This window comes from Sapajus apella, unplaced genomic scaffold (assembly GCF_009761245.1).
Source record: "Sapajus apella isolate SASKATOON/1434 unplaced genomic scaffold, GSC_monkey_1.0 scaffold21, whole genome shotgun sequence".
In the NCBI taxonomy this organism is placed as follows: domain Eukaryota; kingdom Metazoa; phylum Chordata; class Mammalia; order Primates; family Cebidae; genus Sapajus; species Sapajus apella.
In genome coordinates, this window is record NW_022436961.1 from 15,804,168 (window position 1) to 15,821,158 (window position 16,991).

At 44.5% G+C, this 16,991-nt stretch overlaps 1 protein-coding gene across 7 annotated transcripts in view; it reads right to left on the bottom strand.

Moving 5' to 3' along the window:
* DLC1 (DLC1 Rho GTPase activating protein) overlaps window positions 1-16,991 on the bottom strand; it is a 522,866-nt gene that overhangs the window by 39,345 nt on the left and 466,530 nt on the right. The window contains exon 1 of one of the 7 annotated variants that reach the window (XM_032288337.1): window positions 12,411-12,955. The exons of the other annotated variants lie outside the window; for them this stretch is intronic. Coding sequence (XP_032144228.1) covers window positions 12,411-12,447 — 37 coding nt within the window. The 5' untranslated portion in view covers window positions 12,448-12,955. Of the gene's footprint in view, window positions 1-12,410; window positions 12,956-16,991 lie in introns of those variants that run through there. 7 annotated transcript variants of the gene reach the window in all.

Consider the following 16,991-nt stretch of genomic DNA (forward strand, 5'->3'; position numbering starts at 1 on the left):
GATGACATCAAGGTGGCCAATTTTGCAGGAATGTTGTGCAGGTGGACATGATGGCTTTAATTACAACCCATCTTTATGTGATGGGTAGGTACCACAGGAGGTTCACTGAGACAAACAAATCATGATCTCAAACACCTATAGTAAGGCGAGGAGCTCTTATTGACTCCCAACCCTGGATGTAGATAGGAATTGCACTGGGGAGATTTCTTTTCTTTCTTTCTTTCACTGGGGAGTTTTCTTTCTTTCTTTTTCTTTCTTTCACTGGGGAGTTTTCTTTCTTTCTCTTCTTCCTTTCTTTCCTTTTTTTTTTTTTTTAGACAAGGTTTCACTGTGTTCACTGTGTCATCTAGGCTGGAGTGCAGTAGCATGATCACAGCTCACTGTAGCCTTGAACTCTTGGACTCAAGCAATCCTCCTGCCTCAGCCTTCTGAGTAGCTGGGACTACAGGCATGTACCACCACGCCTTGCTAAGTTTGTATGCTTTTTTGTAGAGACAGAGTCTCTCTATGTTGCTCATGCTGGTTTCAAACTCCTGGGCTCAAGCAATCCTCCTGCCTCAGTCTCCCAAAGTCCTGGGTTACAAGCATGAGCCACCGTGCCTGGCCAGGGAGCTTTTTAAAAACATCAACCATTCCCTCCCCAAGTATTCTGATTCACTCAGTCTAGATAGGGCCCGGACATTGTATTTCAGAAAGGCTCCCCGTTTAAAGGCAGCTAGGACTGAGGACCACTAAGCCAGATAACATTTCTTTGTATGCCTTCATCCTGGACTTTTTCACCCTTGGATTATCCTAACAGACTCCTCACTGAACTCTCTGATAAGCCTCGCTCCTCCCTGCCGACAACACATCTATCTTACTTCAAGGATCCCCGAGCCACTGGGTTGGTTTTATAAAACACATATTTCATCTTGTCACTCCCCAGCTTACAGTTCTTTAATGACTTTCCACGGCCTTTCAAATACAATCCGAAATCCACAGCGAAGACCACAGTTTGGCATCTGCCTATCCACTCAGCTCTTGGAAAGCCTCCAAATGTAAGCTTGTTCCAGGCTTCCAAACTCCTTGGAGTTCTGAGGACATACCACACTGTCATACCTTAAGCCCTGGGTTCTCTCAAATAAATTTCCCCTTCTTCACTCCACCAACTTCTCACTTTTTAATTCATTTATATATCCTGAAAGACAACTTTTTGCACAAAGGAATTACAGGTAGGTTGGTTTGAATAAAAAGAAAAAAATGTTACTATTTTCCTTTCTTTAAAGACAGACAGAGAATGATGACTTGAATCTCTTTCTCTTTGCAATTAAAAAAACCAAATGTTGGCTGGGCATGGAGGCTCAGGCCTATAATCCCAGCACTTTGGGAGGCCGAGGAGGGCAGATCAGCTGAGGTCAGGAGTTCGAAACCAGCCCGGCCAACATGGCGAAACCCCATCTCTACTAAAGATACAAAAATTAGTGGAGGTGGTAGTAGGCACCTGTAATCCCAGGAGGCTGAAGCAGAGAATTGCTTGAACCTGGGAGGTGGAGGTTGCAGTGAGCCAAGATGGCACCACCGTACTCCAGCCTGGGCGACAGAGCGAGACTCCCATCTCAAACAAACAAACAAACAAACAAAACAAATGTTAAACATACACAACTGCCAAAGACTGGTTATCAGGAGTTATCTAGGTAAAACAAATTCCTAGTAAGGTTAAGGCAGACAACAGAATCCATATATTAATATTTATTAAACGCCAATGTTATCTAATCACAGTAAAGATTGTCACCAGCCACTGGCAGCATTCCTACCCTCAGGTACCTAAAAAAATTCCAAACATCTGCTATGCATAGTCTGAAAAAAAAAAAAAAAACCAGGAAGCTTCTGGGAGACTGGTCAGTCACTAATTCAGTTTCTTAGGCGATCTGGCTTGACAGAAGCTCACCCAAATCTATCGTTAGGTATATTCTAGTACAGTCATAAGTTTAGCTAAAGTTAATCATCCTACATTATCCCCTTCACTATTTATTGATTGAACTAGGTGTACTGCCAGCAGCCCTCAGGGAAAAATCAAAGACACAAGTTCCTGTCTCGAAGCAGGAAGCCAAGTGGAAAGGAAATTCAGTAAAGTACAGCGTGTATGAGGATCCTCTACCATCCACTTAGAAACCGACTGGTTTCCTAAGGGCTATTCTAAGGCCCATGTGTTCCTGTACAGGCAACATTAGTGAGTCCCCCTTTCATTGGTGAAAGCCAAACTCCTAACAATGTCCACCACATCCTGCCTCCTGTCAGGACCCCACCTGTTGCCCCATCTCCCGGTGACTGATCCAGCCACACCCGCCTCCTCCCATGCCCTCTCCCCTGGCGCCTTTTTTGTTGTTGTTGAGGTGGGGTCTCGCTCTGTTTCCCAGGCTGGAGTGCAGTGGCATAGTCTTGGCTCACTGCAACCTCTGCTTCCCAGGTTCAAGTGATTCTCCTGCCTCAGCCTCCTGAGTAGCTCTGACTGCAGGTGCCTGCCACAGCGTCTGGCTAATTTTTGGTTTCTTTCTTTTTTTTTTTTTTTTTTCCTTTAGTAAAGATGTGGTTTCACCATGTTGGCCAGGCTGGTCTTGAACTCCTGACCTCAAGTAATCTGCCTGCCCCAGTCTCCCTCCAAAAGTGCAGATTACAGGCGTGAGTCATGGCACTTGGGCCCTCTGTCCCCATTTTCCTATTTTATTGTTTCTTCTTCCACAACACTTATTAGGTTTACTTTCTGTCTTTCCTCTTTGTAAGCTCCTCAAGGGCAAGCTTCTTTGTCTATTTTGTTCTCTGATATATCCCAAGCACCTACAACAGCACACAGTAGTTGCTCAATAAATATTACATAAAGAAATTAACAACAGGCCAGGTGTGGTGGCTCATGCCTGTAATCCCAGCACTTTGGGAGGCCGATGCTGGCAGATCGTGAGGTCAGGAGATTGAGACCATCCTGGCCAACATGGTGAAACACCATCTCTACTAAAAATACAAAAAATTAGCAAGGCGTGGTGGCACATGCCTGTCATCCCAGCTACTTGAGAGGCTGAGGCAGGAGAATTGCTTGAACCCAGGAGGCGGAGATTGCAGTGAGCCAAGATATCACCACTGCACTACAGCCTGGGCAACAGTGCAAAACTCCATCTCAAAAAAAAAAACAAAAAAACTCATATAATTTTTGTTCTAGTAAGTAGTGTTAATTTTTCTGGCCAGGATCCACCATAAGAAATACATTCTACATTGTAACATGGCACACACATATACATGTATGTACATGTATATGTGTATATAAATATAAACACACATTCATGCATATAAACACGTCTATATACATAACCATTAAAAAAAGTTTCAAACAAAACCTACAATAAGTGATGCAGTCTTACATTTTTTTATATTTTTAAATGCTGTGTTATCTACCAATGTTACCAATTTGAAATGCATTATTCTCATGCATAGATTTTCTCTAAAAAAAGGAAACGAAGAATTTCTGTATAGTATGAAGAGGAATGTGATAAGACATAGGAGTATGAAATCAGAGGTGGGGGGATGTCCCTTCTTGCTAGTGGGCAAGTGGGGTCTGCCTGGGGCCAGTCTGTGCTCAGCCTTTATTTAAAGAGGCATTGTGATCTTGGATATGAAACTGGATTGCAGGAGAGGGGATTCAGTGTAAAGGACCCGGAATGAAGTAAGAGGTAAGCTGGGAGGCAGAGGTGTTGGGAGAAATGCAGTCTAGATTTACTAGGACACAGAGCAAAAAAGCAGGAGTATGGTGCAGAAAGTAAGTTATCTCATGGATGGGATGGAAGCACCTTCTGGGCCTGGGTATGCAATGAGCAACCAACATTATTTCCTCAGTTGTGAAACAGCTTTGCATCTGGGTGCTCCGAGGTCCTTCTAATACTCTATCGATAGCAGAGGACAAAGCATTACTGTAGCAAGTCAGGAAAACAGATCCAGAAAATAATTCACTGCCTAGTTAGGTAGCCTTAGGAAAATAATCTCTCTGTAAAACCTGGGACTGCCATAGGCTTTGTAAACTCCCTAAGCTTTGACCCTAATATTTCCTTTACACCCATTTTACTTTCTCTCTAAGACAACCACCTCTAGGAGTTCCATGCCCACTGTTAATTTTCCAGATTTCTCATCAATTAGATGGAGACATTCTTCTTCCCTCAAAAAACTGGATCACTCAAAACTGCTATGAGAGACCCCCAATTTTTTAAAATTTACAGAAGTTTTAATTGCTTTCATTTTAAAAGCTAACATTGTCAATTTGCCTTTTTTTTTTTTTTTTTTTTTTTGAGACAGGCTCACTGTGTCACCCAGGCTGGAGGGCAGTGTTGTGATCTCACTGCAACCTCCGCTTCCTGGGTTCAAGGGATTCTCCTGCCTCACCCTCCCAAGTAGCTGGGACCACAGGCATGCACCACCACACTCGGCTAATTTCCGTATTTTTAGTAGAGACGGGGTTTCACCATTTTGTCCAGGCTGGTCTCAATTTTCACAACTCAAGTGATCCACCCACTTTGGCCACCCAAAGTGTTGGGATTATAGGCGTGTGCCACTACTACTGGTTCAATTTGCTTTTTAAGAGATCGACTTATTGATTTGTCCCATGAAGGCTATATTCATATTATAGAAAACACAAAACCAAAGATGTTTCCTTATGTACGTGTCTGTAGCCCTCTAAATTTCAATTTGAGAGGAAGAAAACACTTCAATGTACAGAAAGCTCTTAAGAGTTTTACTTTCCTTATTGATCTTTCATGTTTGCACTTCTGGAAGCCATGAATTAAGCGCTGAAATGCATCTTGGAGCTTTTCATCTTTTCTCTTTACACATGTGGAAGCTGGTACAGAATTGAGGCGATTTGCTGAAGGGTCCAAAGCTACCCAGCTCTCATCCCAGGTTAGAGCACTTCTTGCCTATTTCAACAGCGCCCTCACTTGTAAATCGCATACTGTTTTCAGTCCTAGTAAGAAATGGAAGCTCTGGGGAATTTTCTTTTTAAGTTGCCTTTTTTTCTCTTATTCTTCTGCTTGAGGTTGGGAGACATACATATACAGCTTTCTAGTAAAGAACATTCCTAGAAATTATATAAAGGAGGGGAAAAGGACCCATTTTCCCTGTGATGTGATGACAACTTAATAGATGGTTTTGCCTTGAAAGGAGGAAACATCAGGAGACACACCCGGCAAGCCTATAACTGGGATTAAGTGCTGCAAGTGACACTTTAGCAATGTAGAAATTAAATCAATTGAAATCCCCTTTGGGGATCATTTAGTACAAGAGTTTGCAAAGTACTCTTTTTAACACATAAACCAGGAAAAGGCAAGTAGCTCACATCAAAATATGTGCTCTTCCGTGGCAAAGGCAACAGCTCTGGATTAATTTGAGCCCATGAGCGACATGGCTCTATCAGGCCCTCTAGCCTTGTGTTGATCCAGTTATTTCCAGGAACAGAAAATATCTCCCAACTAATCAAAAATTGGCACTTATTACCCAGCAAAAAGAGGTCAAACTCAAATGAAAATAAACTATTAAGGAAATGGATACTGAGTCATCACATCTTTCTATTTCATTTCAACCTGGGCAGGATAAAAATCAATCTCTGCTACACACACACACACACACACACACACACACACACACGCACACACACACAAGTATATGTATTTCTAGTATTCTATGTCAAACATTTATACATTTAAAACTATGCACTAAGAGCAGTGATTTGGAATAGCTTTTAAAATACAAAGTCCTTTGAAGATGATAACTGTATAGATTAAGATTTCAAGAAAGGAAAGTATTTTTTCTTATTTTTCTGAGTCTCTTTTTTTTTGTAAAATGAAGCACGTTTTAAGATTATATAATCCATTTTCTCTTTAAACGTATCATTCAAGGCAAAATATCTGGTTACAAACCTAGAGTAAACCTGTCTCCATTATTAAAAGTTGGCATACAAATAAACTTTCTTTTACATATGTTAGCAAAGCTTATTCCACATATTTACTGTACGCTGGCTTTTGCTTTATAGTTCTACCACAGCACAGGAAAACATAAAATAGTGTGCAAATAGCAGTGCTATAAAAACCTTGAATTAGAAATAAAGGGGACAGAAATAAAGGGGATAGCAAGAAGATCTACTAAAAAAACTGCTAGGCCGGGCGCAGTGGCTCACACCTGTAATTCAGCACTTTGAGAGACCAAGGCCAGCTGATCACGTGGTCGAGATCAAGACCATCCTGGCCAACATGGTGAAACCCTGTCTCTACTAAAAATTCAAAAATTAGCTGGGCGTGGTGGTGCATGCCTGTAGTACCAGCTGCTCCAGGAGGCTGAGACAGGAGAATTGCTTGAACCTGGAAGGCGGGAGGTTGCAGTGAGCCGAGATCGCCCCACTGCGCTCCAGCCTGGTAACCAAGCGAGACTTCGTCTCAAAACAAACAAAAGTGCTCACCCACATTTTCATCTATTCTAACAGAAAAAAGAAAATGAAGAAAACGAATGAAATATCAAGTTATCTTATCAAAGACCAATGACAATGAAAATACGGCAGGTATTGGTTAGGAGCATAAGCTATCTCCAGCCATTTCTATGTCAAGCCTCAAAGAGGAAACACTATTCAATTAGACTCAGTTTTGTGCCAAAAATATGAGAAAAAAAATAAGACTTGCTATGTTTTAGGTGAGCTAAGGAATTATTTTCACTAATATTTTCACTAATATCCCAGCCCCCTAAATGAACACTAACGAATGAACAGAAATTAATCTAATGGTCAAATTTTGATCCAGGTTCCTATGAACAACTTAAGACCTTCGTTTTGTTGCTGTCCTCATTTTCTTTACACATGCTGACCGGAGTGAGCCTGAGGTTCCAGTCAACTCACATGTGACCCTGGACTAGTCACTGACCCTCCCCGCATCTCAGCTACCCCTCAGGAAACTGGTTTTCCAGGCTGCCTTTGAAAAATTCTGGAACTTCCTATGAAATGACTTTTATGGATATCTAAGCATTATATACAATGCCCTTTCTGTGTTATACAATTTGAAAAAGGGAGTTGTATGGAGATTGGATCCCTTATGAGTTTATGGTTTCTCCAGAATCAGAAGGTAAAGATCATTTCAGGATTTCAGCATCTTCTCTCTATTTTGTCACTTGAGTGTGACGAGGGACATAGCGTGGCTGTGGTGCATGGGCCACAGGACATTTCACCTCTGAGGTCTCTTCTTCTGTGGCTTCCTAAGTGCTGTGAGCCTGGGAAACACTACAGCCCCAGGATGTGGAAAACTTCTGTTCCTTAGACATCCTTTAGAGACTCCTGCCAGGAGAAGGAAGGCGCCTTTCTGACAAGCTTCAGGAAGTGACCTCCAGTCCTCTCCGCAGGACACTCAAAGGTGGGGCAGGTCAGAGAACAAAATGTGGATGGGAGGTGCCAAAGGCATCTGAGGACGCAGGATTCACTGACCTCAGCCTTCCAGGAACTTTTGATTTTTCCCTGACAAGGGAAGGTGTAGACACCAAAAGGCACCAAGTAAAGAAATGTATAAAGTGAAAATAAGCAGACTTTCCACAAGGAAAGTAAGTCTAATAGCAGAACAAAAAACCCCAAAAAAAGAACAACCGAAACACCCAAGGATGAATGATTAAGAGAATCTGACTTCCACTGTGTTTTGGCTTCACTTTAGAAAGATATAATAGTTCACTTTTTGGTGCCCAAAACTTTATTTCCTTAGAGGCAGGCATTCACACATTTTCAGTCACATTTGGGGAAAAAGTTTCCTTTAGAAATAATATTTGAAAGTATTTTCACTGAAGAAAGAATTATTTGGTACAGTCAATGCAAGCCACAGTTTTATCAAATAGTATCCCAGAACACTCCCCCAAATAAAGACAGAGCCCTAAGTCTCCTCTCACTTGACTCCCCTCCATGGAGGTGACCCACAAAAAATTTGTCATTCCTGGACTCTTAACATTGTAGCTCCCTACCTATGCCACACACCTCCCAGGAAATTGCAAAATAACTGTAAGGCTCTGTAAGGGCCATACTAGAGAAGTCCGGCTGCTGCTTGAGAGACACTATAAAAATATACAGGCTAAACAGGAGGGCTTCTTCCTGTTCTTCATCAATTATGATGGCAAGGCAGAAATGTCCAGTGGAAAAAATGTTACAACAGAGTAGACCTAATTAGAGGGCCCCCAGAAGGAGTCTCCAGCTCTTATCACTGATCATGGTAATTCCTAACAATAACACACAGGGTCCCACAGAAGGAAAAGTGCCGGCAGACATAAGGAGCCCATTCTCAGCTGGGAATCAAACCCTTTTACATTAACTGGATCTCTAACTAAGTTGAGGTTGAAAGAAAACACCACTGACGGCACTCATTCAATGTAGTAACCCATTCCTATAAAACATACTTTGACCCTACAGCAGTCTTCCTTAAGAGAGGAACAGCACTCACCTCCCTCTGCATTCCTCCATATGCAAAGATCACAGAGTCAGAAATAGAGACAATTGTGAAAGTGCTCCAGAAAAGCATTTTCCTTCTAATTTCATAGCCATGGAAAAGAGGATCTTGGAATTGTGCTTTTTAAGACACAGTGGATATTTACACTCTACGGTTGGACATTAGTTCACCTTGACTACAACTTACTGATTGATTGATTGATTGAGACAGAGTCTCACTCTGTCTCCCAGACTGGAGTGTAGTGGTGCGATCTGCAACTTCCACCTCCCAGATTCAAGCAATTCTCCTGCCTCAGCCTCCTGAGTAGCTGGGATGACAGGGATACACCATCATGCCCGGCTAATTTTTGTATTTTCAGTAGAGACAGGGTTTCACCATGTTGGCCAGATGGTCTCGAACTGCTGACCTCAAGTGATCCACCTGTCTCGGCCTTCCAAAAAGCCACCACGTCTGGCCAAAGCCATCTATTTTTTAGTATCTTGAATGATGTACAGATTATTCCTTTGCATTACAGGCCCACAACTCTAAACTAGGAATTTTAGGGGCAGATCCTGATAAAATGAGCATTCTGAGAAAGTTAGAGATACAACTTAGTTTAGATATTAGTTCTCTCCCATTGGATACCAACTCGTGTAATTAAATCATTGGACTGTGCAAACATTACAAATGAAAATCACCTTTCTCCCCAGGTCTGCTTTATAATCTCAAGAACAGGCTTGGCATGATGTGGGTCTGGATGCCAGTCACACCACAGGGCCAGGTTTTGCTATGATGTTCTAAAGCACTGAGATTTTAGTCTTTAATGATTTGGCAATAGCCAGGGAGGAAGGGGAAACATCTGAAGTTATTTTTATTTTTGTAAAAGTCTTCTGGCTGTACAGGGTGAATGGTGGGGTGGATCAAGTATTGTCTGGGGCCTTTCAGGGTCTTTTATTTTTGCATGGCCTCATTTCCGTCTTCCTGTTGCTAGGAAGGAGAGTGAAGCATGAGAAACTTGTGTTGACAATACTGGACCATCCTGTCCAGCACAAGGCTCTTTTCCAAAATGTCCCATCCACTTCACCCACTGTACTCTGGATGTCCCCATTCTTCTGGACCAAATCATCCTTCCCTGCATATTTTCAAATTGCGTATTTACCCGCCTAAGTTATAAAAATACCACTCTCATTTAACATTGCATCATGGCTTAAAATCTCCATGGGGACACCAAGGGAAACCCAAGTACTTATTTCTGTATTTGAAACCACCTCTTGGAATCTCACCAAGCCTCTGATTGGAGGGCATCTCACTGGGGCCTCCTATATCCCCTTTAAGTCCCGTAATAGTTCTAAAAATAAGAGTTTAAGTACTATATACATTTTTAAACTTACTTCATGGTAATAGCTTGTTGAATAACAACATGTCTTTCTACTGGCCTGGTATATTTTCCAGAATCACCCAAATACCTCTTTTAATGTAAAAATGCTCTTAAACTTCACGTAGTCCTTGCTCTCTGAACTACAGTACAGAACAACAAGCAAGAAAACAAAGGCTTTAGGTTGAAGCGTAACCTGTCTTCCAGGTTTACTCCAGAATCCTAAGAAAATCCTTCACTCTTTCCAGTGCATTAAAATTTGAAACACTGCCTTCATAATTAGCAATAGTTAATTGCTCAACTATTCACTGTTTAAGGAATGAGTGGTATTCCTCATGAAATCTGCAATTGGGAAGTTATGACACAAGTCACCAAAACCACTTTTCTCACCCACTCCAGGGAAAGATTTAAGTTGGAAACTATTTATCCCCCAGTCCCCTTTTTGAACTTTCAGGCTGTTTGGTGTCTGGTGTTACTCTTCCTGACTTAAAGTAAGTATTTTTCAAAAGCAAACTTTGCAGAACAGCCGGGAGAGAAAGTTAGTCTGCCGTGCTTCATTTTAAACTCTGAACAGTAGTGCTAATGCAAAAAGTATGCATCTGCTCTCAGGCCACACTGTAAATCTGGCATGCCACAATAAAAGTGAATACATGCAATCGCCAACATTTTCTCAGAAAATGTCTTGAAATAACTTTTGTACACACATCTGTTAACTATTTGACACTGGTTCCCCAGGACTTTAGTTCTTCGATTGGAGGGGCTGCTGCCTTACAGGGCGCCCCTCTGACCATCTGCTGCCGTCTGCAAGCCAAGATGGCACCTCCATTAATTCCACACTTATGGTCTGCAAATTATCTCTGCCCAGGGCCAGCCTGTAGTCCAGATGGATGGCGAATTAGTCAACCTCTTGGAGCTGCTGATAGATTTACATTCAGAGGGCTGCAGTCTGCTGGGCTATTATTTTCCCTCATCCCTTTGGCAAACAGAATTTTGGAGGAAAAGAAATGTAATTTGAGACCCAGTATTCGGCCTTCTCCCGAGCTGTAATTTTTTTTCCCAAATACATCATCAATGTCACCAGCCTTGGATGCATTCCTCTATCTCACCAATAATCCCTGAAACAACCTCTGAATCCTGAGAATAAACCCATTTGCTCACCCATATTGGGTGTAAAAAGACATACTCAAAGCAAGGCTGGGGATGAGGAAGGATGGGCACTGGGACGAAGTTTTCAGCTCCACAATGCAAATTAATGACTGCAAGCAGGGGTTTCCCTCTGCGGTGATTAGCATACACTGGATGTTTATTAACATCTGGAACAGGCACCCTGCTATGAGCTCATTTGATCCTCACAACCTCCCCGCGCAGAGGTAATACAGTTATCACCATCCCTTTGCTGCAGATGAAAAAGGCACAGTGAGGTCCTGTCACTGCCCAGGTTCGCCCAACTAGCAGGCCACAGACCAGGATCGGACCCCACCAACCTAACCCCATGTCCCCTCTCCCTTCCCTCCCTCCAGGAGCTGTGCGCTGAAGGACGCTCCGGGACGCAGAAAACTACACGCAGCAGAGTCGCTTTGCTGCGGAGAGAAGGGGTGCGCCTCTTTCAAAGGGATCAAAGCCTCGGCCCAGGACGCTGTAGGTGGGAACAGGGACAAGGAGTAGGGCAGGCTTCCAAGAAGCTGTCGCCTCGTTACGAAAATAGTCGGGTCGGGCGTCGAGCTTCCTTCCTCTCTCCGGCCCAGGAACTCGCTCCTCACTCAGGCTCCCTGCTGGGGTCAAGGGCGTGGACATCTCCAAGGGGGCAATTCAGGGACACGATTCAGCGACCCAACTCCAAAAAAAAAAAAAAAAAACCTTTTTTTTTTTTTTTCTAGCAGGAACCCCTTTTGCAAGCCACGGGGCTTGCTAAACTACCCCAACACTCTCCAGGTACCCGCGGCCACCAAAGCGAGACTTGCCTGGCCAGGTCTGAGTTACTTCCCAGCGTTTAAAGTGTCTGACCCAAAAAATGGTTGAAAAGAAAAACAAGTTTTTGGTGAAATGACTTTCAAGCGGTGATGAAAAAAAAAAAAAAATTCCAAGCGCCACTAGCGTCTAAAACATTCCCACACAGTAAACACTCAGGGAGTGCAAGCTGATTTTGGACTAGCCTGGGGAATGACAGGAGGTGAGCCCGAGCGCAGAGCAGTCCCCGAAGGAAAGAAAGGTAAAAGGCGGTGTTGCCACAGCCCTCCAGCCAGAGCCCCGAGCCCCCCGCCCGGCTCTAGCAGGAACAAGAACCAGGGCTTCCCTTCAAGGGTTGCGGCCGATCTGGAGTCAGCCTGGCTCGCCAGCCCGCGGTCCCAGGCAAAAGGTAGTCAAGGGTTTACTCCTTCAAAATTCAAACTCCCTCCGCAAACTGCGAGTCCTGCTATCCCCACACCACCCCAAGAAACTCCGGAGACTCCGAAGAAAGCGTTTCAAGAACACAGAACAACAGGCACCAACTTGACAAGGCGAGGTGACACTTTCTCGCGGTGGGTCCCCTCCGCAGCCGGCTCCTGCGGCCCGCTCGACGGCAAGGCGCAAGTCTAGCTTACGTGTTAGGATCATTGTGTCCGGCTTCTTTCTGCACATCAAGCGCGGCGGGCGGAGGCGGCAGCGCAGTGGGGAAATCGAGGCTGGCCGAGGCAGCTCGGCTCCCGCGTCGGGACCCACGGCGGCACCCGGGACGTGCACCCTGGCGGTCGTCAGCGCATCCTTGCTCGCCGCTCCCTGCCCCTCGCCACAGCCCCAAAGAGAACGCGGGGTTTTCTAAAGATCGAAACCGGGGCCGCTCAGGGAGTTGGGGGAGAAGCCCGGGCGCCGGCGCTCCTGCAACCGGGAGGTGCGGCCATGGCTAAGCAGGGAGCGAAGCGCCCTCGCTCCGGCAGCCAGAGCGCACTGTCTCCCACGCGCCCAGCCCGCCGCGCCCTCCCGCTGGGCCACCCCCCCGAGGGGCGGGGCCAGACCGGGGGGCGCCTCCCCCTCCCCCCTCCCCCCTCCCCTCGGCAAGGGTCGCGAGCCTCGGGGACGGGCGGTTCTCTGGCCCCGCCCCACTCCCAGGCTCCGCCCCGTCCCGCACCTCCTCCCCGCGGCTTCAGCCTCCTGCAGCCCTCTAGCCCCGCCCGTCCCCAGGCCCCGCCCCTCCCCGGTCCCGCCCCTCTGCCCAGGACCGGCGCCTCCTCAGCCCAAGGCTGGAATGTTTTCCCCCGGGGCCTCCACGTCCGCAGCGGGAAGCGCCTAAAAGTCGCCAACTATTGGCCCCGGCTGCAAAGGCAAAGGTCAGAAGGCATTACTAGGCGGAGGTGTCCTGGCTGGAACCTAGTATGCCTTGCGCTTTCCCTCTTTTTTGGGTAGCTCTGCGCATTTTTTACCTGTCTTTTACCCTGGCTAGAACCGCGTAAATTTGCGGGAACGGAGTGGGAGCGAAGAGGGGGAGGGATGGTCAGTGTTTCCAAATCTGTAAAAAGGGAAGAGTACCTGTCCCTTGGACACTGGTAATTTATTGCTAATACCTCCATGGGTACGGAACGAATGTAGGTGGTAAATACTGCCTTAGAGGAATTGAGCTTTCACTCAGCGCGTGCTGGGGGTCACAGCATGTGTTTCACAATCGAATGCAGCTCCTGGAGCTGTCCTTTGGCTGGCGCCTCATTGCAGAATTCTAATCTTTGATGGTGAGAATCTTCAATTTTTAAAGCTCTCAAGTCATTCTGATCGCCTGTAGTTTGAGGGCCCCTGACGTAATAGGAAGCCTGATATTAAAATATCACAACTAAATACAGTTACAGTAAGATTCTTAAAAATCCAGAATGGGGCCGGGCACGGTGGCTCACGCCTGTAATTCCAGCACTTTTGGGGGCCGAGGCGGGCAAATCACGAGGTTGGGAAATCTAGACCAACCTGGCCAACATGGTGAAACCCCCGTTTCTACTAAAATACAAAAAATTAGCTGGAGTGGTGGTGCGTGCCTGTAGTTCCAGCTACTCAGGAGTCTGAAGCAGGGGAATCCCTTGAACCCAGAAGGCGGAGATTGCAGTGAGCCAAGATCGCGCCACTGCACTCCAGCCTAGCAACAGGGCAAGACTCCTTTAAAACACACACACACACACACACACACACACACACACACACACACACAAAGGTGCACCTTCAAAACATACTAATGACTCTTATTTATTAAAAATTCAAATCTTAGGCAGGGCACAGTGGCTCACGCCTGTAATCCCAGCGCTTTGGGAGGCTGAGGCGGGAGGCTCACGAGGTCAGATCGAAACCATCTTGGCTAACATGGTGGAACCCTTTCTCCACTAAAAATACAAAAAAAAAAAAATTAGGCAGGCCTGGTGGCACGCGCCTGTAGTCCTGGCTACTCCGGAGGGTGAGGCAGGAGAATCGCTTGAACCGAGGAGGCAGAGGTTGTGGTTAGCAGTGATCACACCACTGCATTCCAGCCTGAGTGACAGAACAAGACTGTCTCCAAACAAAAAAAAAAAAAAAAAAAAAAAAAAAAAATTCAAACCTTAAAAATATAGATATTCTAAGTATCTCCCCTCCAAATACACCAATTCTCAGAATAAGTTCTTAATGTTTTGTATTTGCTGGTTAAAGTTGTATTCTAATTTAATTAGATTGCCAGGAGTCTTTTTATTCCACTTAGCATTCATCTTTCCAGAATAAAACAGGCTAACTTTCTGTTTTTATTCAAGTCCCATTGCTCTCTCCTTGATTATTGATGCTGCTGTCCCTGGATCTTTTCTAATTTCATTACGTCTTTCTGGAGATTGTGTTATGTAGTTTGCTTTCATATAATAATACTAGTAATAACTCCAAAATCCTTTCTCTTGGTGATGCATTGGTTTGCATTTGGCCTTCCCTGAATCTCATCTTCTTCCATTCTTTGGTCTATTGACACAGCCTATGACAAGGGCCAAGCCCCAGTTTTCATAGCTTTAATTCCACTCTTCTTACAAATGGACATGCTACATTTTGAAAGCTGCTTCACTTAAGAGAATAATGGTTGAAAGCAGGACTTCTATAGCAGGCCCCTTACTAGCTTTCTAATATGTTATTTATGTGACAATTTCAACTTTTATTTTAGATTCGGGGGTGCATGATGCTGAGGTTTGGAGTGCGACTGGTCCTGTCACCCAGGTACTAAGCAGAGTATCTAATAATTTTTCAACTCTTTCTCCCCTTCCTCCCTCTCTCTCCCGTAGTTCCCAGTGTCTACTGTTGCCACTTTTATGTCCATGAGTACTCCCATTTATAAGTGAGAACATGGAGTATTTGGTTTCCTCTTCCTGTGTTAATATGCTTAGCATAGTGGCCTCCAGCTGCATCCATGTTGCTGTAAACGACATGATTTCATTCTTGTTTTTGAGACAGAGTCTTGTTCTGTGGCCCAGGCTGAAGTGCAGTGTTGAAATCTCAGATCACTGCAGCCCAAAGTCTGTGCATCCCACACTCAGGACAAGAGGATGCCAGGCCTAAGCAATCGTTCCACCTTAGCCTCCCAAGTAGCTGGGACTACAGGTGGGTGCCACCACATCTGGCTAATCTTTGTATTTTTTGTAGAGACAGGGTTTTGCCATGTTTCCCAGGCTGGTCTTGAACTCCTGGGCTCAAGCAATCCACCAGCCTTGGCCTTCCAAAGTGCTGGGATTACAGGTGTGAGCTGATGCACCTGGCCTATTTCATTCTATTTTTTTAATGGCTGTGTAGTTGAATATGTAATTTAGCTTCTCAAAACTTCAGTTTCATCTTTAAAAAAGAAGGTTGTTATAATACATACCTCATGGGGGTTTTATGAGGCTTGAATAAAATAATGTACATAAGTGCTTAACACATAATAAGCATTCAATATTGTTAGCCACTATTTGTTAGAACCAAAACATGAAACTCCTATTTAAAGCATCACCCAGGAGAAGATTAAAACAAAATAAGACGTTGACATTACCCTTTGTGAATCTGAGGAACCTTTACAAACCGGGGAAGGAAAGTGTGAAAAAATCATGAAGAGTGTCAACAGTGGTGCTTTACATCTGAGGGTCCCCAGACCCCTCCGTGTCCTTCGTCTTTATTTAACTTTCAACTCATCACCCAAGGTTTCATCTGTCTCCGTCACAGGCAGATGATTTTAGAAAAGATTTGTTAGCTGATCTGCATTAAGTGAGATTTTGGTTTGAAATGCTGAACTAAGAGGCAGGAATTACTTGTGCAGTGTAGCCTGTTTCAGTGCCAACAAGTTAGGGTCCTCTGAAACTGTTTCAATACATGAGAATGAAAACACATCACAAGTTACATGAGGTGTTGTTACTTATTTGTTCTCAATGGCAGATTTTATTTATTTATTTATTTATTTTTTATACAGAGTCTTGCTTTCTTGCTCAGGCTGGAGTGCAGTGGCATGATCTCCACTCACTGCAACCTCTGCCTCCTGGGTTCAAAAGATTCTCCTGCCTCAGCCTCCTCAGTAGCTGGGACTATAGGCACATGCCACCACGCCCAGCTAATTTTTTATATTTTTAGGAGAGACAGGGTTTCACCACATTGGCCAGGCTGGTCTTGAACTCCTGATCTCAGGTGATCTGCCCGCCTTGGCCTCCCAAAGTGCTGGGATTACAGGTGTGAGTGACCGCACCTGGCCAGACATCACTTTCTTGGAGGCTGTTCACAGGGGTACCCATGGCCACTGTATTTGGATGTTTTCCCATTCAACTATAGTATTAGCAAGGAAAGAAAGATCATCTAGTTAACTCCTAAACTGCATGAAGGCTGAGTGACTACTGGCTTTGGTTCCTACTCAATTTTAATAATTGATATTAGTTATTATTGATATTGTCCAAGGATACCCTCTTGCATTTTTCTCACTATAACATGTTAAAAAATACTCAAGCACTGACAGGCACCTACGCAGGCAATGACAGTGAGTAAAGCTGACCACAGTGGGATGGTGAAAATTGGGAGGTTCAGGACCCCTCTGAGAAGACAGCCACCATTAGGGTTTACTGGCTTGTTGACCTGTGTTAACAGGGAAACCCTAATGTAGTGGGCTGAAAGGTTTTTCCCAGAAGCTCTATGATTTTATATTTTTATATCAAATCTCTCAATTTTTTTTTTTTTTTTTTTTTAGACGG